The 23,536-nt window shown below is 45.9% G+C and overlaps 1 protein-coding gene across 1 annotated transcript in view; it reads right to left on the bottom strand.

Moving 5' to 3' along the window:
* PPIG (peptidylprolyl isomerase G) overlaps nucleotides 1-23,536 on the bottom strand; it is a 776,344-nt gene that overhangs the window by 240,904 nt on the left and 511,904 nt on the right. The window contains exon 12 of the mRNA XM_069616162.1: nucleotides 7,207-7,291. Within this exon, the coding sequence (XP_069472263.1) occupies nucleotides 7,207-7,291 (85 nt within the window). The remainder of the gene's footprint in view (nucleotides 1-7,206; nucleotides 7,292-23,536) is intronic.

Consider the following 23,536-nt stretch of genomic DNA (forward strand, 5'->3'; position numbering starts at 1 on the left):
GGGAACTGTAGTTCTCACAAGAAAATGTATTTAAACAAAGAAGTCCAAGGGACTCCCCAGTGACCCTCTGAGGGTGCTAGGTGGCACCAAGCAAAAAGCAGATGCCTGCATTAAACGTAGGGAGCTTACCAGACTCCCTAAAAACAGTAAGAATAACAATACCAGTCACAGAAAAAGAATGAGTGAGTGGTAAAAGGTTCCACTCACTCAGGAGATTAAAATAAAAATGTCCGGCAAAGAGAGGAATGAAACTTAAGCGGGACCCTAAGCAGAAATGATAGAAACAGGGGTGGTGGGCCTCTAAAAGGAGGAAAGTGTTAGGGTCACAGGCGGAGCAGCCATTTTGGGAACGGAAAGGTCGAATATGCCCGGGTTAGGAGTGGAGAGAGTGCGGGAAGGTATTATCCTTCTGGGGGTTGGCCGGGGGTGCGGATTGTAAGGGGGAGGGGAAAAAAGGGGGGTGGCAACGAGCAATCAACTGGAGGGAGGGGCAGAAGGATGTTACCACGTAGTGGCGACCACTCATCGATAGGGGTCCACTCAAGTGGCTAACAACGTAAGAGGGTTGAATACCCCTCTTAAAAAAGAAGAAGCTGGAGCATTTCACGCAGAAGGAGGGGCTTCAGGAAACACACTTAGTGTATTAAGGATCAGGGCAAATTAAAATTACGCGGCTTTGACCGGATCCTCCATGCCTCAGGTCAATGTAAAGCAAGGGGGGTGGCCCTGGCTATTCGAAATACGGTGGATTTCAGAACCTGTGATGTGATTAGGGATAAAGAAGGGAGGTATTTAGTGGCCAGGGGGGAAGAACCAAGAAGCCCTGTATACAGTTGCTGTAGTGTATGCCCCCAACTCTGGTCAGGAGCAATTTTTGCATCGGGTCCTGAAGGTGCTAGAAGACCAAGCCTGGGGGCAGATCGTCCTTATGGGTGACCTCAATATAGCATGAAACAGGGAAAGGAACAGGTTTGGAAGGAGGGTGGGCGTGTGGGGCTTTGTGGGGGAGGGGGGGACGGTAATGTCAGCAGAGTTGAAAGATAAGATTGGTAGGATGGGGCTGCGCGATGTCTGAAGGGAATTAAAAGGGAGATGAGGAGGGTCATACCTTTTTATCTGGGGTCCACGGATCGCAGTCTAGAATTGATTATATATGGGCGTCGGTAGGTCTGGTGGGTGGCATCCGGGACGTACATACAGGACCGATAGGAATAGCAGACCATAAAACTGTTTCCGTGGTGCTAGACCTAGGCCGGAGGGTGAAGGGAGTTTGGGGTTGGAAACTCTCAGGGGCCATACTGAGGGACCCGGAGGTTCGGGGGGGACATCGAAGAGAAGATCAAGCTCTTTTCCAATACCAAAAGGAAGGAGGACACTGGAGAAGGTATAAGGTGGGATGCTTTCAAAGTCACACTCAGGGGGGAAAGGATTGCAACGTCTGCCCACCCAGTGAAGAAATTGAAAATATTGGAATCCCAGTTAGAATCCGAGGTGGAAGCAGCTAGACAGGCGGCGGGCGGTACCCCCTCCCGGGCAGCAATGTGGGAATATAGGAAAGCGGTGGGCTAGCTGTAACTTTTGCGCACCAAAAAGGCAGAGGGAGCGCTGCTGGCTGTGAGGCAAAAATACTACACGAAAGCCAATAAACCTGACTGTAACGCTCACCTGATTCCCGTAGAGGCGCCGGTCTTGACTGGGCGTATACCGTATCTTCAAAGGTGATGTGTAACACACGGCTGGCTCTTTGGGCTGGACCTCTGTGCACTGTATGTCTGACTTGAAGGGTAAGATGTCTGCAGATAGAAAATATGGGATTAAGGAACTGGGTTATTGAATGTCTCTCTCTTCTTCCCTTTCTCTTCTCCTGTAGAACCCCAAAGGTTAACGCTCTCACCTTAGGCAAGTGAACGCCGTGCTCTCCATCTGCCTCAGGGCAGGGTGCTGTAACCAGTTTCTTCACTGGATAAGGGGAGCAGGCCTCTTGACTTCAGAGGACTGTTGTCCGTCGTTTACTGCACGAACAGTAAGTTTCGAGTAATTCTAATGTCTTTAAAGTCTTTAGTAATGATGTTTCTTGTTTTGTAGGGTTCCGGCGATGGCGGATGACGGGCTGAAGTGAGTTGAAGATGGAGCCCGTGTGATGAATAGAAGCGCCTGGAAGCACGTAAGTAAGCGCTTGTTGCCTGCTTCACGATGTGCTCTAACTGTCTTTTTATTTTGCAGGTACAAGTTCGGAGCGGCTGCAGGGTGCCGGAATACCCACTGGGTTAGATGTGGAAAGGAGTAATGGCACGTGAGTATTAAAGTTCCCCAATGTCTTTAAACGCACCTTGTTTTGTCTTTCAGATGCGGGATGCAGCGCCGAAGGCCTCCGGAGCGTGCGAAGAGTGGGTAAGCTTTTGTCTTTCAGATGCCGGAATGCAGTGTGAAGACCTCCGGAGCGCACGAAGAGTAGGTAAGCCTTTGTCTTTCAGATGCCGGAATGCAGCGCGAGGCGTTGGTGACAGCCGATGGACCAAGAGCTGTCACTGAAGACCGTAATGCTAACCTGTTCTTTCTTGTCTTTATAGGTGTTGCTGAAGACTGGATTCAGGATGGTAAGCCTTTTTCCTTAGGCCCAGGATCAGAAGCAGAAGACACGATGAGCGTTCTGCTGCAGAGGATGCAGAATAACGCAAAGCAAGATTCATCCATTGGGTGTGGTTTAAATAGCCTCCTGTAGTGCTTAGGTGTCTCCTTCCACAGCCATGCCTAGGTAAGAAAAGAGTTCCTGCTTTCCAGAAGAGTTCCAGTGTTCTGAATCTAGGGAGTGGCTCCTGCCCCACCCAACAGGAAAAGTAGTTCCAAACAGAAGAGGATCAGAGGCTCAACTGGCAGGCAAGTAAGCAGCATGGTCTGCTGCAGGTAAGTCCACCCAAGCATTATGAGCCCGGCGCTTCCAGCGCTGGGACTGGGCATATTTATGAGCCTGGTGCCACTGGCGCCAGGACTGGGTCCAAAAGGTCCCAATTGGGACTGGTTGGCACTCGGAACCTGGGTTATGGATCCGCTTCCAAGGGAGTTGGGAAAACCCTGACCTTTTGGAAGCAGAGATCATGACACTGACACCCTCTTGGCACGCTTATTAAGGGGTAAAAGGGCGAGAAACAAGGCAAGAAGAGTTACAGGAGGATATTGCGGAGTATTAGGACTCCCTATATGCCACTCAGCACCCTCGGGGCGACACACAGGAGAAATTCTTGTAAAATGTACAGCTGGGGGAAATTAGTAGAGACATGAGGGAAGCCCTCAACCAAGAAATCTCGGAGGAGGAGGTGCGAGGGGTGATTAGGGCTCTTCCGGCACACAAAGCTCCCGGCCCAGATGGCTAAACTGCTGCATTTTATAAATTGTTCATCATGCAGCTGGCCCCGCAAATGACATCACTATTTAACTCATTTCGGCAAACGGGTAGAATTGCCTCATCCATGGAGGAGGCCATCCTTAAACCTAATAAAAATCTGGAGGAGAGATGATCTTATCGCCCCATAGCTTTGATTAATACAGACGTAAAGATATATACAAAGATCCTGGCGAATAGACTCGAGTCCGTCCTCCCGCACTTGATCCACCCCGATCAAGCCGGGTTCATCAGAGGTAGACAAACTGCAGACAATATCAGGCGAGTGGCCAATATAGTTGAAAAGGCTTTTGACCGCGTGGAGTGGACCTTTTTGTTCCCGGGTGATGGAAAAGATGGGTTTTGGGGGGGGGGGGGGGGGGGGGGACTTCATGAAGATGGTTTGAGCTAATTACCAGGACCCCTCCATCAGAATAATGGTGAACAGGATAGCCATGAGGCGAGTAAATTTGCAGCGAGGAACTAAGCAAGGCTGTCCACTTTCCCCAATACTTTACGCGATTTACCTAGAACCACTCCTCCAAGCAATAAGGGAGGCTGCGGAGATACAGGGCATCCCCTTTGGAGGAGAGCAAACAGAAGGTTGCAGTTTTTGCAGACATGTTGCCAATGTTGACCGCACCAAGGGAATCACTTCAAGCGAGTGTGACTCTGCTGGAGACATTTGGGGAAGCCTCAGGCCTAAAGGTTAATACTAATAAGTCAGAGGTGCTGAACTTGACGCTAAGGGCAGAGGAACGGGACAGGCTAAAGGAGGGCACTCATTTCTTGTGGAGCCCGGGAGGGATTAGATACTTGGGGGTGAGAATCACGGCAACTTTGGCAGGGTGGTATGTGGCTAACTTCCCCCGGTTCCTCAAAGTGGTTAAAAAGGACTTCCAAAGGTGGAGAGGGCTCAGGGTGTCATGGGTGGGGCGGACAGCCACGGTCAAGATGGTGACACTCCCGAGGTTGCTTTATCTATTCCAAGCTATCCCGCTGCCGGTCCCGTCAAGCTTCTTTAAAGAGATGGGAACACTGACCAAGGGGTTTATCTGGGAAGGGAAAAGAGCTAGGGTGGTCGTCAGGCTCCTGATGGCATCCAAGGGAGAGGGAGGTTGTCACTGCCGAAATTTCGGTGATACTATGAGGCTACACAGCTTCGCATCAGGGAATGGCTGAAGGGCGAGGAGAACATACAAGATAAACTGTGGGTGAGGATGGATAGGGCGGTGGCGCACAGTAACCTAGCCGAAGTATTATGGCTTCCAAAATTCAATAGGCCCCGGCATCTTTATGAGGGTGCCATTACTAAACTTATGGCTGATATTTAGGACAAGCTGGTGGGCCCTAAGGGAATAACCACATTTCCATCCCCCTTCACTCCCATTTTTGGTAATGGGGACTTTACCAGAGGATTGGATAAAGGGGCATTTGCGAAATGACAGGAAGGGGGTTGCAGTTGTCTAATATGTTCCGGGTAGGGGAATTGTTGTCTTTTCACGACTGCAAAAAGGGAATTTGCATTACAAGAGAGCTCGAGACTGCGGTACGCGCAGATACGACATTGGGTACTGCACCCAGGGGTTTAAAAGGCGGCCACTCGAGACCCAACGCTATTTGAGAGATTCCTCCTCACTAATGATGGAATGAAAGGCCTCATTTCCAATATTTATAAGATTCTGGATAGTGCTAATGCAGGCACCCAATGGGCCTATATGCGGGAATGGGAATGGGTATTGTGCGGGAGATTGATAGGGCAGAATGGGAGAGGTTATGGAGGAGAGTGCCTAAATTGGCAAGGGCGTCCCAACTGCAAGAAGCTTGATACAAGATATTGTACGTGTGGCACTATACCCCTGCCCGGCTCAATAGGATGTACCCAGCAATTTCGGGGAAATGTTGGAGGGGATGTGGACTGGCAGGTACAGCGGAGCACATATGGTGGTCATGCCCAAAGATTGAACCATTTTGGGGGGAGATACGGAAAGCACAAGAGCAGGCCTTCGGTCCGGGAGATGAAAGAACGCCGGTTCACATCCTCTTAGGCATTTGAAAGGCAGAGGGGCGGGTGAACCTAGAGGAAGGGAGAAGGCAAAAGCGATACTGACGTTGGCAGCTATGATGTTAATAGCGCAGAGATGGAAGCGCCCCGAGGTCTCTATGTGCCAGGTCTGGCTCCGGAAAATGTGGGAAATAGCTCTGGGGTGGGCGACTTATGCCATGAACAATAAAGTGCAGAGCTTTGTGGCGGACTGGGGCGAAATGTTGTTTTTTCTTAAAGATGACTTAGGGTGAGATGTGGTGCCCACAGCGCCCGAGACTGTTGGACCTACAATGAACATGGAGAGACTGCCCGGCAGAATGGAGATTTGGGAGGTTAAGGCTCGTTGCCCAGGGGGAGGGGGGCGATAGAGGGTGGGAGGGAGGCGGGAATGGTTCTTGCTTTTTCTGTTTGACATGTTGTAAAATTCAATAATAAAAGTTAAAAAAAAAAAAATGGCCAGAATATAGCAAACATGCTGGGGGGGGGGGCTCTCAGGTTAAAGGGAATGGGCACAGTAACAAAGTTCTCCCTAACAGTTTTCTACCTAACACAAAGTCCTTTTCTCAGTGACCTCGTAAGGAGCTATTAAGAGGCGTGTTACGTGACCACCGAAACACAGGGAATTCAGGTAGGACTGGAAGTTGGATACTTATTTTGTGCTGTAAATCAACAGGCAGTTCACTCGCCCAGGTGGCCATTCAGCACCATCTCTCTCAGCAACTGTCTGCCCAGCTTTCATGATCCACCTCGCGGTGAGCAGCCAAGCACTGGCACCAGAGGGGGTGAAGGAACGGGGCAGTGAAACCAGACACAGAAGGGAGGAAGCGACAGATGGTAGAGCCAGGAAGAGATGACAAAGGAGAACCCACACACATCAAAGGGGGGCATGAAAGGGGGATCTGTCGGGAATGGCAACAAGGTGTGAAATGGCCTCACCAGAAACCAACAGGACGGGCCATCAAGGCAACTATCCAGTATTAAGGGGACCTTTTAATGTTTTTTTTGTTTTCATAAACTGTAGTTCGACTACAATAATCCTGTTTCCCATGTTTTTTTTGCACTCCTCCAAATATGGGGACTAATAATCCAACAATGTAACTCATGGAATTTTTATATGAGCGAATAAATGTGCTTGCTTGTGATCCAAAACCTGTCAGTTAAGCACTGCAATGGGAATGAATGAAAAACACTGAACTGAGGAGTGATTTTTCAACCTTATCATAATGATATCCCGACTTGGAGCACAATAGACAGCATTCAGTTCCATCAAAGGGAAATGCTCAGTTTTGCACTTGGAGCAGGAGATTCATATCGCCATCACTGAGCTATGAGGCTTCTAGCTGTGAGCCAATGCCTTACATGTGCATTCCTAGTCGGCTGTGAGTTGACTTTGAATGCACAGTTAAAACAGTAGTGACGCAGGAGCTTGGTCAAGAGGAAGTACTTCACTTAGGACAAGTGACCTATATGGCCATTAGTATCACAGAGAGATCTCTACAAAGACTAATTGGGGAGGCGGTGTGTAAAACAGGACTCTCACAAATTCCACCTCCTGTGGTACCTCAAAAAATGAAAACATTTTGTTGACTGCAGCCCCCTAACTTCCTATGGATACCCCTGCCAACAATGCCACAGCTCTTGGCAACTTTAGCATTTAAGATCCACATGAAATGTAAAAATAAAGTTAAGTAAAATAAACTCATATGCCTTAAGGGGAGCCTGTTTGGCCAGAGAATCCAATGATCATTGAGCTTAGTTGGGAAAATAAATGTATTCTTACCCTTGGCCCTCTTCCTTTAATTTTCCTTCCGGACCTGGTTACTAAAAGCCGTCTGGGGTATAATGACTGGGAATTGGATGCATTTCTGAAAAGAAGTGACATTTTAGACTTATGACAAAATGTAAAAGCAGACATTTTAACCTTATGCATACTTACTGATAATAATTAAATTAAACAGGAAGCTGCAAAACACAGCCATCTCCTTTTGCGACTGGTTAGTACCCATGCAGTTCATAGATTGCTTTTCAAGTTGAAAAATAGGACATAAAACCAATTTTAAAAAGTACAAAATCATTTTGGCTTCAAAGATCTGATAAATAACCATTATTTTGTTTGACACTCCAAGATTCTGTAAAAACCTAGGTTAGCCAGCTGAGTAAGTATTTAGGAAAAATATGACCTTGTGTAGTTGCAGAAATCCAGGGTTCAACCCGATCATGGAACGCTCTTGCCCATGGCAAAATGAGTCTGATGCCAATTTCCTTGGATACGTTTTGTCATTGTGACGCATGCTGTCTTACTGAAATGTCTGATGGTGATCTTGGGGTTTACCTTCCCATAACAAGTACACCATACAGGATTTGTTGAGTCTAATGTTATGTTAGTTATGATAACATGTTTATATACTGCACCAAATCGCCACTTTAGCAGTTTCAGTAATTACCATAGAATGGCATTCTGTGCCTCCGCCAGGTCTGCTAGAGGAAAGAAAATGAATTAGGGGGTAGGTGAGCTGATCGGAAAGATTAAATATATTCTACAAAACCACGTGTGGGGGGGGGGCTGCAACAGTGGAAACCGGGTTTTATGATGGCAAGGATTCTATTAGGTACGCCATTGTTCTGCAAAAGGGGGTAGGCCGATATGTCATAATGTGTTGTGATACTAGGTTTGTGTTTACAAAGCCGATTTAGATAATTCCAATTAAGTATGCAATGTAACATTGGATGCATGAAGGGCCATCAGGTTAATTTAATAGGACTCCATCTTCCACCATTTAGCCCAGTGAGAGATGCCCAGTGGTTGCGGGGTTGAGGATTCTTCCGGGCGGGTGCAACTTGAAGATGCAATCCCGGTCAGCAAAGAAATGCAGAATCCAACGATGTAGACCTCTTCAAGACACTTCACAGGATGGATTAAGGCGAGTTCCAGCAATGATCACTGTTTGCTGACGATGACAAGCACCCTTCCAGTCGCGATCCCAGTGGCTGCTCTAGGACAGGTTCCCTGGCAGATTGGAAGCTGGAATTCCAGTAGAAAGTGTTGGGTAGATTTTCATTTGTATGCACAAACTCCTCCACATGCAGTCCCCCAGCACTTTTTGTTGGACTACTGGATTTTTGGTGTGTTCCCCTGATTGAGTGGGAACCTTTTTTCACACTCACTCATTCTTTTATTGTATCCTTGGGATACTTTTGTATTTCTTTTTCTTGGAGTTATGTTTTCCTCCAGGTTTTATGGCATCGGTCTGACTTTTGCAGCACACAGCACTCTGTGTGCAGTGTTGCAGGGAGCCCTTTGGGTGACGCTTTTCATTTTCTTGTAGGGGGATATTTGTATCTTTCCTATCTTTTATATTGTGAGATCAGCACACACCAACTTATGTGGAGTGCTGAGGGGCTACAAAGTATTACAGCGACAAGCTAATCTGAATGGCTGCTGGCAGTGGGTTTATCGGTTTATAGTCATAATATCGACTCCAAAAATGTCGAAAGTCATAAAATCATGGAAAAAAGAAAAAAGTCTAAAAAAAATCCAATTTCTTTTTTAATACGTTTTTTATTGGAAATGGGGGGGTTCCCTTCCAACCTCCCTTTTTTTTGCCTTTTTTTTTACATGCCGAACCCCAAAATAAATAAAAAACTAAAGAATTTGATATTTTCTTTTCAACATTTTGTTTTCGAATTTAATGTAATTCGACATTTTATTTTCGATAGAATGACAAACCACCGGGTTTATCATACCAACTTTTGACCAATTTGTACTCCCAGGCTATACTTACAGCCGTAGTAATGCACAGCAGTGTTACCACCATTGACTCAAAACGGTGACTGTTCTTTTTTCGCCAATTCAAGTTGACTTGTCTCTTCTTGGTCCTTCTGCTCTGCAGGGTGGGTGGTGGTGGTGGTGGGGGGGGGGGGGAGGGGGCGGGGGAGGGAGGTCCTGGTTTGAATTTTGTCTTAGGCGGGATCCCTTTGTAAAGCCTGCCAAGGCTCCAGTGTGTCTGTAAGGACAGGAAATGGGGGAGGAATGTGTAACTCTGCTGTTCTTTGTCTTCTGCTGTGCCTGCCTGGAACCAGTTCAACTCGAAGGCTGGCTGTCCTGGAAGGACATCCACGACCCAGAGTTTGAAAAGGTACATAAGTGCCGATTGGATGGGTTCCGGCATAAGAAGCATGGATCCTTAGGCTGAAGACAAGCGGACACCTGGAAACGAAGCATTGAGCAAGAGGACAGATGTCCGCAGCCACTTCCAGATGACCGGAGATGCCCTCTTAGTAATCGCTGCTTTCCGACCATTTCTTCAAAGCATCAGGAGAGCACTTAAAAGGAGAGACTCTCCCTTAGACTGGTGGGTCCAGTCAGTCAGAAGACAACCCGCATTTCGATCAATCCCACCATGAGCTGTGACCTTCATGGGCTGCAAACCGCCAATACCCTGTGACTTGTGGCCCCTGTGCAGTGAATAGAGTTCTGAAGATCGAATCCTCATGAACCTTCGGTGGACTCCTTCCGGACCTCCAGAGGCAAGATTCCACTCCCTGAAGTCCCATCTGCTGAGTGCTGGATGGAGAAAGTGAAACCAATGAACTGGGTGGTAATCGTTCTTCACTGGTCTCTTAAAAAAGGTGTTGAAATCACAGTACACCGAACAATCCTTTGTGTGAAGCCTCTTCACTCAACTGCTGCTGCAAGATCCATTCCAGTTTCCCTTCTTTCGTCTGCCTGACCAAGAATCCTATGACCGGGTCTGCTGCTGCTGCCGCTGCATCCTGGGGGCATTGCGCTGCATCCGCTTCTTCACTTCTAAGGTACTGTGAGACTCTTAGAAGAACTTACCTAGAGTTGCTTTGCTACTCATGTGTTGATGATTCGTGCGTTTGGAAGTTTGCGCATACACGTTCGCCCAGGTCGAAAACCTCTGTGCCTACAGGAAGACTTCTCCGAAGTCCATGACCCTTTTCCCCCCTCAATAAAGAGTTAACTTACTTGCTACTGAAGATTTCCTCTGGAACTTTGGACGTTTCAACAGCTTGTGCCATGCCTGTTTTGCCTTCCAATTTGACTCTAACACTCATAACGAGATAGGAATGGAATTCTAAAGCCGAAGGCCTCTGAAATCATTACATTTACCTGCTTCATGTTGGTTTTGTTTCATCCATTATTACATGAAACAGATATTGCAAACGTGTTTTATTTACCTTTGAATTGCATCCTGCCATTCTAAAAGTATTACAAAAGTAATTTACTTACAGCGAATATTGCAATGGTTCTTCTATGTGCTTATTGAATGATACAGTACTTACCTTCTTGAAGAATAACCTTCGCTATATATATTTGATACATTACTCACCTTAATCGTATTTCTGATGCTTGATCTGCTTAGATTCACATGCTATACATAGGCCGACATCTAGTGGAAGCTGCAGAGTATTACAGTTGTTTTCGAAATTCGAAAAGCGATGTCGACAGGGCGTGCCAGTTATACTATCCGTAGTGCGACGTCCACTGTACTCATGGTCCTTCACGCCTCGAGGTCCCTCAGATTGTTTTGTTCCTACATGAGGTTGCATGAAGTGTAATGCGAGTACAGTTGTATCCAAGCAGATGAAGACAGAAAGCTCATTTAACATGTGAACCTAAGCAGATACAAGCATCAGAAATATGATTACGGTGAGTAATGTATCCCTTCTGAGTCTTGTGGAATCTGCTTAGATCACATGCTATGAATAGATTAGCAAGCAGTGTTATGAGAAGGTGGTGGGTCGTGAGAAGGAGCAGCAGCAAATAGATGTTTTAGAACCACTTGCCCCACCTGTGTATCTGCTTTAGAATGTGTGTCAATGCAGTAGTGCTGAGTGAAAGTATGTACTGAGCTCCATGTAGCTGCTTTGCAAATGCTGTCTAAGGGGAGATTTGCGATAAAAGCCAGAGTAGCTCCTGTGCCCAGTGTGGAGTGAGCTCTTGGTGGTGTGAAAGGCAGTGTCTTGTTTGATAATGAATAGCATAATTGTACACATCTGACTATCCATCTGGAGATCGCATTCTTGAAAATGCGTTCTCCTTCCCTGCCTGTTGCTATGGAGACAAACAGTTGCTCTGTTTTTCTAAGCGGCCTGGTCTTGTCTACGTAGTAGAGAACCGCTCCCCGCACATCAAGTGTGTGGAGTTTGACCTCAGCTGAGCTAGTTGGTTTTTGAAAAGAAGGCCAGGAGCTCAATGGATTGGTTCACGTGGAGTTTAGAAATTAATTTAGGTGAGAACCTAGTGCGAGTACATAAAAACAATTCATCTTTATAGATAATAAAGAAAGGGTCCTGTACTGACCATGCTTGTAATTCACTGACTCTTATGGCATTAAAAGCCACTAACAAGGCAGTATTGTAGGCAAGGTGTTTAAGACTAACTTGGTGCAAAGGCTCAAAAGGGGATCCCATGAGCTTAGCTAGTATTACATTGAGATCCCATCCTGGTGGGGGATTAGACTTTACTCTGGGAGGTGGTATAGGCTGATAAAGCTGCCAGGTGGACTTTTATAGAGTTCAAGACACCCCTTCCCCCCGAGCCGAACAAGTGGAGCATATAATTTAAATGTGTGAAGGAGTACATTCGAAGGGATTTGTTTTGACTGGCAACACATGACAAATCTTTTCCACTTGTCTAAATAGCAGTGCCTAGTGTTAGGTTTTTGTGCCTCCTTGAGGATATCCATACAGGTGTCCAAACCCTATGACGTCAGGAGCTATGCTGCCAAGTTCATGGAGTCTGGTTGTGGGTGCACTGTTGTCCCCCTGTGTTGGGTTAACAGGTTGGTTAGGTACGGGAGCTTGATGGGAATCGCACATCGCCAGCTTGTGCAGATGTGAATACCACGGTTGTCTCGCCCACATTGGAGCAACCTGAATGAACATCCGTTCTCTGTGCATCTTGTTCACTATCCTGCTCATTAATGGTGTCAGGGGGTCGGGGAGGGGGGTGTTCGCAAATTTCCCTGACCAGCTGATCCATAGGGTGTTCCCCCCCCCCCCTTGGAGTCTGCTTGGGGAAGCCTGGATGCGAAGTCTGGGCATAGCTTGTTTTCTCTTGTAGCGAACAAGTCTATTGTAGGGTAACCCCACCGAGAGAAGATGTGGTCTACAATGTTTGAGTCTAGTTGCCACTTGTGTTCTTCTGGTAGTGGGTCTCTGCTCAGAGAGTCAGCTAGAGTTTTGAGTACCCCTGGAACACGTTGGGAGGATAGGGACATCCCTTGTCTGAGTGCCCACTTCCATATTTTCCGAGCCAACTTGGACAGATTTGGAGAGCGTGTGTTACCCCCGTTTGATGATATAAAAACATGGCAGTTGTGCTGTCTGCTAGAATCTGAACTGAATGATTTGTCAGTTGCAACTCTAATGCCTGCAGTGCTTTGAAGACTGCTAGTAGTTCCAGTAGGTTGATATGGTTCTGTGCTGTGACTTGTGTCCACAGACAGTGTGCTGTGTGGTGAGGGTAATGAGCCCCCGACCCGGAAAGTGATGAGTCTGTTGTGACAATCGCTTGCGCTTCCGGATCGTGGAAGGGTTTTCCCTTTAACAGGTTTTCTCTTGACCACCAGCATAGGTTTTGAACCAGTGTAGGCAAAACGACCACTAGATCGGCCCACTGACCACTTGCCCGAGACCATTGTTTCGCCAACCATTGCTGCATTGGTCACATGCGCAGACGTGCGTGTGCGACCAGGTAAATGCATAATGCCATCATGCCTAGTAACCGCATTGCTTTGCGTACGCTTATCTGGAGACTGGCTTGATACTAGGGTATTTGCTGAAGCAGGTTTTGTACTCTTTCAACGGATGGAAAGGATAAGCCTGACTTTGTGTCTAATACAGCTTCTAGGAACTGTTTTGATGTGTTTGGTACAAGACTTTACTTTTTCTCGTTTATTGAGAAGCCCAATTGGAAAAGGAGATTTAAGGTTCTTTGCGTGTTTTGTTTGCAAAGATGGGGAGTTTTTCCAGTGATCAGCCAGTCGTCCAGGCAGGGGTACACTGGGATTGACTCCCTGCGCAGGTGCGCCGCCACCACTGCCAGTACTTTGGTGAATACCCTTGGAGCTGAGGCTATTCCGAAGTGTAGTACCTTGAATTGGTAGTACTAGTCTGCTACCTTGAACCGCAAGAACCTTCTTTGCGCTGGGAGCATTGAAATATAAAAATAAGCATCTTTTATATCCAATGTTGCCATGTAATCTCCCCTCTTTAGTAGGGAATTACCTCTTGTAGCGTTGTCATGCAGAATTTTTGTCTCTTTACATAAGTGTTTGCAGGATGCAAGTCTAACACTGGGCGCATAGTCAGATCTTTCTTTGGAACAAGGAAGTACGTTGAATAGATACCGTTGTTTACCTCGTTGGATGGCACAGAATCTCGATGGCGTCTTTGAGGAGTAGCACGTTGACCCCATCCATCAAAATGAGCTGTTCTTCTCTTGATGTTTTCCTTCGGCAGGGGGGAAGTTTGATGGTGTTTTCAGGAGCTCCACGCAATAACATCCCGCTACCGTTGATAACACCCACTTGTCGATTATACCCTCCCATGCGTGGGTGAAGATTAAAATTCATCCCCCTACTGGGGAGGCATGGGAGGGGACCTGTAGTGAAGCGTCATTGTTTGGGAGGCGCACCTCCACCTCTGGAAGTGGAGGGCCTACCCCAGCAGCAGCCTCTGCGCTGGCCTCTCCGATAACCCTGGGACGCTTGTCCCTGGTGGTTATTCCATGAATTATTTTGGTTTTGCCATATCCTGAGCCTCTTTGTGGATTTTGCAAGGTTGCTTGTGTCTCCACTTTGAACCCGGAATGTTGAAGCCGGGCATGGCGTTTGAGAATAGTTCCCCCGGCAATGACGCATCTGGCATTATCTGCCGCGTCAAGGTTATTTTTAAACAGACTGCTGGTGGTGGCTCTGCCTTCGGCTGCTACAAGGGCAAGTTTTGATTTAAGCGATTCAGGAGCAGAGTCAACTAGGGCCGTAACCTTGTCCCATTTAGTGCAGTCGAAGATTCCCAACGGTGTGGAATTGTTGGCAATTCTAGCTTGGTATGCTGCAGAAGTTGCTACCTTCCTGCCCATGGTGTAGAGCTTCTTGCTCTCCTTGTCTGGGGGAGCTTCAAAAGAGGCTAAGGGTGTACCAGCCCCATTCCGGATTGTTGTGACCACCAGTGAATCCGGCTTAAGCTGTACCCTTATATATAAAGGGATCAGGTGGTGCCAGGTGGAATAGTGCCTCTATTCTTGGGTTCACTCTTATAGTTTGATTTGGGGTTTCAAGTGAAGGTTGGATCCTCCTTTGAACGGATTTTAAAATTGGTATAAAGTGGGTAGCAGCTTTCTTGTCCCCCAGGATGGTTGACAAAATCTTGGTCTTGCTCAGTCTCATGAGTTTGAATGCCGAAAAACTCTGCTGCCTTGATTAGGATATCATTGAACAAGGACTGATTATCCACAAGGGAATCAGGTAAAGGTGGTCCTGCAGAACTGGAGAGTCCATAGCATAGACCTCTGACTCATCGTTACCATAATTGTTATCATCCCCATTGTCATCCTCATCATAGTATTGATTATCTTCTTGATACTCCTCAGCCTCTTCATGTATATCAAAGTTCAGCAAAGGTGCTAGATTTTTTTTGCCGATGGCATATCAGAGATCAGAAGAGATGAGAGATCTCTTACTCGATGGCTGGGATGACAGACTGGGATGAGTAGTTGCAGGCAAACGCTGAGAACTGAAAGCCTGACCAGTTGGGGGGAGGGGCTGGAGGAGTATTTTGTAGGCTCTCAAAAGCATGGGCATGTTCTTCAAAGAAAGACATCCTGGACATTACTCTATGTCCTGTGCTGACGACTTGGCTGAACTGGGGATAACCCCAGGGTCAGGTATCACCAGTGTGTGGGGTATGGGCAACTCCTTATCACCCTCCCTATCCTCCTCTAGGATCTCTTCAGTCTCCTGTACAGGGTCTCTGTTGGGGGTAGGCTCCTTACTATGAGGTTTGTTTTTATAGGACTTCTCCTTGTCCTTCTGCTTATCCTTGTGATTGGAGCTTTTAGAGTACGATTTTTTTGAGCTAGAAGCTTCAATTAGGTCTTCTGGGACATGTTTCTTAATAAGGTGAGAAAGTCCTGACTCTTTCGGCCTCCCTGCAGGTTTAGACGAAACCGGTCGAGTTTCGTTACTGGGAAGGGCCCCTGCCGCGTCCTTCGATGTTCGGCGGTCGGTAGAAGGGGCTTTGTTGGCGGCATCTTTAGTCTTATGGGGCCTGTCATGAGGCGATCGAGACTTTGAGTGCCCAGAGAACAGTGAATCCACAAATCTGCCCCTAGATGCTGAATCTCGGCGTATGTCAGACACATCGCCGAGAGGTATGTGCTTGGTGTGGGGAGATGGAGTGCTTTTGCCACCGGATGTCTTCCATGGTCGGCGCTAGCACTGGGGAACGTGGCTGTTTCGAGTCACCCTCGCTGTACGAAAAGACGTTGCTGCCGCCACTGGAAACTTCCTCCACGTCAATGGAGGCCTCGGCCGGCATGGCGTGATGAGCCCAATGTTGCATGCTCGACAGTGCCCTTCATCGTGGTCCCGATTAAGACAGGTTGCACACTCTGTGCTTATCGATCCACAGGAATTTTTTATTACAGGATGGGCAAAATTTAAAAGGTGTCCTATCCATGTTTGGGGCAGGCAGCAGGGCGACAAGGGAAAGGGGTGGAAAAATACATTGTGTAATGACCGGCCCCCACAGTGTTTCTTTGGCCTATGTGTATGCTCCAAGTGCTGTGTACTGCCTACAGCCCTTCCTCCCTCTTATGATGAGCCTGGCTGCTCAGCCATTGCTACCAATAAAACTTGTATGGTTCAGGTCCATACTAAGAATTGGAGTCTTGTGTCTCAAGTGCGAGTCTTCACAAGTCCAACTCCTTAACAGAAGGCGCCTTAATTTACAGGCTTGAATGCGGAACAACAACGGTTCAGCGAGGTAGCCCACAAGAGTGCTGGGCAGTTCAGGGACACTTCTGAAGGCTCTGAAGAGCTGGATCCTCGAGAAGGAGTCGAGACTAGTTGGCCCCCCACTAAACGAAGTGCTAAAGCATCACTCATGGTCTTCAGCGATCAGGCAGAGGAGCAGGGCTTCACCAGGCCATGCATTCGAGGGGAAGCTGGGCCATTTCAGGTCATCAACATTCTGCTCTTCTTCAAGGCATTCTTGGTTTCGACAGATTTGGAGAATAGCTGCAGAATTCCTCCACTTACCCAGAATCCGAGCTGGAAGAAAGTCCAAGCCCAACAAGGGTAAAGATCTGCACCATTCAAATAGCCAGTAGTTGTCCAATCAGAGACAACTGCTGGTTTCACATCTGCCCCAGTAGCAGACTGTCTGGCACCAGTGATGTGGACTGTGACTAGACAGCCCCAGACCTTTTCCTGTGCTACACACACAGGCTCACTAGCCCCGCAAAAGCAGCAGTTTCCCAGGGCAAATGCATAACCTTAAAACGACTTTCCTGACCTGAGAAGGCAGGGTGAAGGCCAAACTGCAAATTGAAAAAAGAAACAGAATGTGTGACCAAAGTGCTACAACCTATTCCGTGTTGAGTGTTCTTTCATGTACATTCAGCCGTCGCCGTTCTTCATCCTACCGTCATCAATGCAGAAACACCACAGACAGACAATTACAAACTTGAGCAACAAATAACCTCAAAACAAAATCTCATCCAGAAAATCCACTTTAACCTAATAAACGCTAGGTCAATGTCCAAACATTCAACTGAAATATACGACCTCCTGTCAGAAGGAGGCATAGACATCCTATTTGTAAACGAAACATGGCTAGAAGACAACTACAAGATCACCCTTAACATCTGCCTGCCTGAAAAGGTCAAATGCATCCAAACAAACAGAAAATCCAAAGGGGGGAGGGGGGGGGGGGTTGGGTGGGGCTAGCGATCTTCCACAAGGAACAGCTGGCAATCAAAATGGAAGATCCACTAAACATCGAGAAATGCGAACCCTTAATACTACGACTTTCAGTAAATCCCAAAACTAACCTGAAATTCATTCTGATATACAGACCACCAACCTACGATGCGACTTTCATAGATGCTTTCACGGAAGCAATCACCATCCTAGCCATCAAATACAACCATCTGATCATCCTTGAGGATTTCAACATCTGGTTCGATGAAGAAACCACAACTACACAAAAATCCTTAACCGCCCAACTAGCAGCCATGAACCTACAACAACTAGTCAAAGGAGCAAACCACTCAGCAGGGCACACACTTGAGGCAATCTTCGCCAACAAGGATCTCATCACCACGGCACCCCCAATTCAAATATTTTGGAGTGACCACCTCATCATTCCATTCATAATCACAACGGCCGCTGCAACAAAAAAGCAACAAGACAAATGACCCATCATGATGAAAAGAAATTGGAGAACCATAAAAAACTCCAACCTAACCGAGCTCCTAGAACTCAGCAAACCACAAGCATCAACCATGGAAGAAGCAGACCTAGACAAAAAAGTTGCCTTACTTCATACCTGGATCGCAACAACCCTAGACGACATCGCCAAAGAAAAGCCCTTCACCCCATCACATAAGAAAACTAGAGAAAAATGGTTCACCCCGCTACTCCAAGCCATGAAAAGAAAAAAACGAAAACTAGAATCTGAATGGAGGACCAACACCACCACAAACAAATTGAAATTCCTACAACAGATCCGCTCATAAAAAAAGGAAATACAAAAGGCAAAGAGGAAACATTACGACAACCGAATCTTCAGAGCACCAAATGCTCAAAAATAACTATTCCAAATCATAAACAAAATAAAAAACCCACCGGGCTGCAATAGCACGCCAATTCCATCGCTGAAACTGTGCGAGGACCTCAGAGACCACTTCAAAAACAAAATAACCTCCATCCAACACTCCATACAAAACAGACCAAGCGATCACAGCTCAAACCCCACCGACACCGACGAGAGCACGCAAACAAGCTACGAAACTTACCAGAAATATCAGTTGAGGCTTTCGTCAAACTGGTAAACCAAAGCAACAAATCAGGTTCTCCTGAAGACCCTTGCCCCCCGGATATATACAAAACAATTCTCAAACAAGGAATCCCCACAGAATACCAGTGGAACCTTCTCAACCTCTCAATCTCAACAGGTAAAGTACCACAGGCCTTCAAATCAGACTACATCAAGCCCCTGCTCAAAGACACAACAGGAAACGTAGAGGACTTATCCAACTACAGACTCATCTCCAACATACCCTACATAGCCAAACTGCTAGAAATGTACGTCTACCAAATAACCCAAGAATTCATAGAAGAGCATTGCCTACTAGAACAGGCACAAGTTGGTTTCAGACCCATGAGAGGAACAAAATCAGCTCTCCTCTCAATATGGGACGACCTAAAAACAAACGCAGACTCAGACAACAGTACCGCCCTGATTCTCCTTGATCTGTCTGCAGCCTTCGTCACTGTCAACCACGCTATCCTCAAAGAGATTAGAAGGACTAGGGATAACAGACACTGCCCTACTATGGATCAAATCCTTCCTAACAAACAAACAATATGGATGAAACCTTTTAAATCCAAACCCAGAGACTCCACGTGCGGAGTACCACAAGGATCATCCTTCTCACCGCTTCTATTCAACATCTACATGTACCTATTAATCAAACTCATCAAAAAACACGGCCTAACATGCTACAACTACGCCGACGATACTCAAATAATCTTCAACATACAAGATACCTGAGAAGAAAACACCACACTAGAGAATTGCCTTCGCGACATATTCAACTGGATGCACCTCAACCATCTCAAAATCAACCCAGGCAAAACAGATGATTGTTTCAAAAAAAGGAGGAGACATCAACTATATCCCCTGGCCAAGAGAGCTCGGCACCACACCAGAACCATCATCAACTGTAAAAATTCCTAGGGGTCCTGATAGATAACAACCTCACTCTAGAGCCACAAGTAAACTTGGTAATCAAGAAAGGTTTCTTCCTCCTGCGAGCAGCAAAAAGGATCATACCATTCCTGTCGTTCGCCAACAAAACACTTACCATCATCGCTCTGATCATGTCCAGAGTAGACTATGCCAATAGCCTATACCGCGACTTCTAAAAAAAGTGCAACGCGTACAAAATGCAGCAGCCAGACTCCTCCTCAAGCTACCCAGAAGAGAACACATCACACCCGCGCTAAAAATATTACACTGGCTACCACTAAAACAGCGAATAAAGTTCAAGTCCATGTGCATGACGCACAGAGCAATACACAAACAAGGTGCACAATTCCTAAGCGACAAACTACGCCTACATCAACCGACAAGAACACTAAGATCAAGCACCGACATACGCCTGGAACCAAAACCCTACAACAGAAAAAAACTGAGGATCCTCTTTCTCTCACCAGTCGCCCAAAACGTGGAACGACCTACCTAAGAATATACAGAACACAACAAACCACCTAGCATTCAGGAAACTCCTCGAATCATGGCTCTTCACAGCGCAACCACAACGGAGATGCACTAGAATGCGCAGACATTAAAACAACGATGCAAATAACTCCAACCTCGGCCTCTCTCAAATTGGACAAACACTCAAACCAAAGAACCAACCACTCGACAGAGCATAAGATATCATGGAAAATAGCCACTAAAGGAAGACTCCAGAGACTGATCACATACTTAGAACCAGATGAAAGCCCTCAAGTGACTCGCCCACTCGTACGTACCGGACGGACCATATCCAGAACGGCAGACGCATTTAGATGGAATTGTGAATATTAGCATGGCCACACTTAGATGGAGTTGTGGATATTGGCCTGCGTCGCATCTAGATAGGACTCTAAATATTAGCATGCCTGCACCTACGCTAAATGTGAAGGCTAGCACAGGCCACACTTAGAATTGTGGACAATTGGCCTGCGTAGCATCCAGATGGGATTGATTGATGGATAACATGAACGCGCATAGATGAAATTTGAATGTTAGCGGGTGCCACACTTAAAATTGTGAACACCAGCCTGCGCCGCATCCAGATTAAGTTATGAATGTTAGCATGCCCACAGCTAGACAGATTTCGAAACACTAGCCTGCGCCGCACCTAGAAAAGACTGAATGTAGGCATGCCGACATGTGACGGCCAACAAGTGCAACACTTAGACAAAACTGTGAATGTTAGCATGCTAAAGGTCATGTAACCCACTAACCAATATAAGCTCAAACTCTGCATACTTATCTCACTCAAAAAACTCACACAACCATCTCTCGCACAACAAGCCGCACGCACTTCACAACACTGCAACACATAAGCCGGAGCAACAGCACATGCGGACTGACACTGATCCAATATCCGCACTAAAGGCAGCACCCGGTATACACCGAGTTGAAGCTGCCAACAGAACACCACTCCTCTCACTATCCTACTCCCTCTTTCACCCTACTAACCAATCCCCCCTTATTTACAGATCCGCCAGAGCGCCTGGGGACCAATTCCGTTGGTGATGGTGCACGGTACAAATACCTTTAACATTCACATTCCAAGTCATTAATGACTCAAATTGTTGGGCATTGTTATTTTTACTAGATAGCCAACACTCTTGAAACGCAGAATGCTGCCTTTACCGAATCTCGGGATGATGGATTGACACACATCCATCTTTAAAGTAAAATGAATCTTTGATTACTTGCACTTTAGCAACAACAAACAACTTCTGATCAACACGGATCTTACTTTAGAATAGGAGGTCAACCACTGTTTGGATTGATGAAGATCATTTCTTAATATGGACCCATTTTGAGCCCAGCAACTTTCTCTGTGAGAATTCAGGCTCACTAACACAGGGCACTTTTATAGGAACAATTGCCCTTGGTGTTCTGTTGCTATTGCGAGCAAACTAAGGAAAGTGAAGATTTGGTTCAGAGTATTTACTTTACAGTATTCTAAGAACACTGAGGAAGACCTGATGGTTCAGGTCGAAACACATGTTAGCTATCTAGTAAAAAGAAAAATGCAGCAACAACTTTGAGTCATGAATGACTTTGAATGGGACTGTACATGAAAGAACAGAACACGGAATAGGGTGTAGCACGTGGGTCACACATTCATTTTTTGGGGGGCTTTTGTGGTGACTTGGGGTCAGTGTCAATTGGTGGGACCAGTGCAGGCTAAACTGCACCTAATATATTAAGAAAAGTAGTTTTTTACAAATGGGCCCTAGCTTGAGTAGCAGCCCAAACTACAATATAGCCAAAGACCAAAAAACTATCTTGTGGCACAGACATTTTAGGGCACTTGCCACGTTTAGTAGCCATATGCAGTAAATGCGAATGTGCACACCCAAAATAATGCAAACACAGTAAAAATATAACTGCTGCCACCAGCTTGTCTTTAGGCACATATAAAAGTAACCAACAATCCCATGTGTAAAAAAAACAGGCTAATACAAATGTAACCCCATATCACTGCACTGTAAGGTGCTGTATTGAATGTTAAAATACAAAAATTCAAAAGGGGAAACAGTTTCCCAGTACTGATAGTCTGAAAGACTGATCAGTTTCCCCTCTAACAAATTAGCAAATGGCAAGGGAAGTAAAGGCTTTAATGCCCTTCAAAAATTCAGGACAGGCTAAAAATAAAAAAGGAGGTAAAAATAATGGGGTTCCATAGGAAACTATGGAGGGAAAGTTGCAAAAAGAAATATTTCCTAACACGCATCATCTTTGTGGTTTGTAATTAACACAAATGGCCAATCTTTCCATTTTGTTAAGCTCAAATACGTTATTTACCACTCTGCTTTGGCTGGTCTCTCTCCTATCTCGACAGCTGCTAGACATGCCTTGTGTGCCAGCAGCATATGATGTACTATCGACCAAGACTAGTCTTAACTTAGGTGATAAAATAATGTTAAGATTGGGTCTAATGTTCGTTGATCACCATCTATATCTTTTATCCATGACAAAACCTCATTCCATCATTGCTGCACATGTTGACAACATATGCCAATATGTGCCTCTTCGCCACAATTCCTCCAGCACAATCCACTGATTACCAAAACATCTAGCTGGCGAAAGTTGCCATGTATGCAGCAGTTTTTATTCCCTGCCTCTTACATAGATTGGTTTGTGATGACCTATGAGCTTTTAAAATAAAATCAGTCATAAAAACTGAAAAGCCTACATCTTCCTCCCATTTACATTTTGCCTTAATTGCAGTTAAGACCGTTAAATGGTAAGATAGAGTCATAGGTTGCTGAAATAAGACCTTGATTAACTGCAAATTACTAATTTTTTCAAACGTCAACTCCTAGATATCTTTAACTTTCATTTGGGTTGGGTAAAAACTACCTTTTTGAGCACATTTGAAAAAATATGCTACTTTCCATTCTGTAATTCTTTTAGCAGTATTGTCATCACAAATTCTGCTCCTCTCCAAAGTTGACCTATTTCTAAAACAGACCAAAATCATGGCATTGCAAAACAAAGACTAGCGCATCATCAAAAAAATACAACCATTTCTTAACCTCTTAAGTGCCAAGGACGAGTATGCTCGTCCTTTTTGCATAGACACAGAAGTGGAACATGTTACTGACATTAAACTCTGTCTCAGAATGTCTTTAACCGGGTTTGAAACAGTAAGGCATCATCAGCTCACAAGGGACAGATGGAGCCCCACCAGTCTAACTCAGCAATGAGGGCCAGGTCATTGTTAACTTCATCTCGAGGATCCTGCGATACTTCCCACAGGGTGTTAAGCAGTGGATGTAGTCATATGGCCCTAGAGACAGCGGTCTTTAGCACCTATAATCGTTCCCCCATCATTATCAGCTGAATAACTATCTTCTTTATTACGAGCTATTGTTTCTCTTTTCTCAAATGGTCCACAATTTTTGTATTTTTTTTATTTAGACGTTTAGTTTATGACAAATTTTTGTCTCATATTCCCAGCTTATCTCCTTCAAAAATATGACAGATAAACTCCAGAGCATCATGACAAAAAAATAAAAAGCCTTCCACATAATTCACATTAACAATTCAATCATATCCAA

The sequence above is a fragment of the Ambystoma mexicanum genome, chromosome 9 (assembly GCF_040938575.1).
Source record: "Ambystoma mexicanum isolate Mex_15411 chromosome 9, UKY_AmexF1_1, whole genome shotgun sequence".
In the NCBI taxonomy this organism is placed as follows: domain Eukaryota; kingdom Metazoa; phylum Chordata; class Amphibia; order Caudata; family Ambystomatidae; genus Ambystoma; species Ambystoma mexicanum.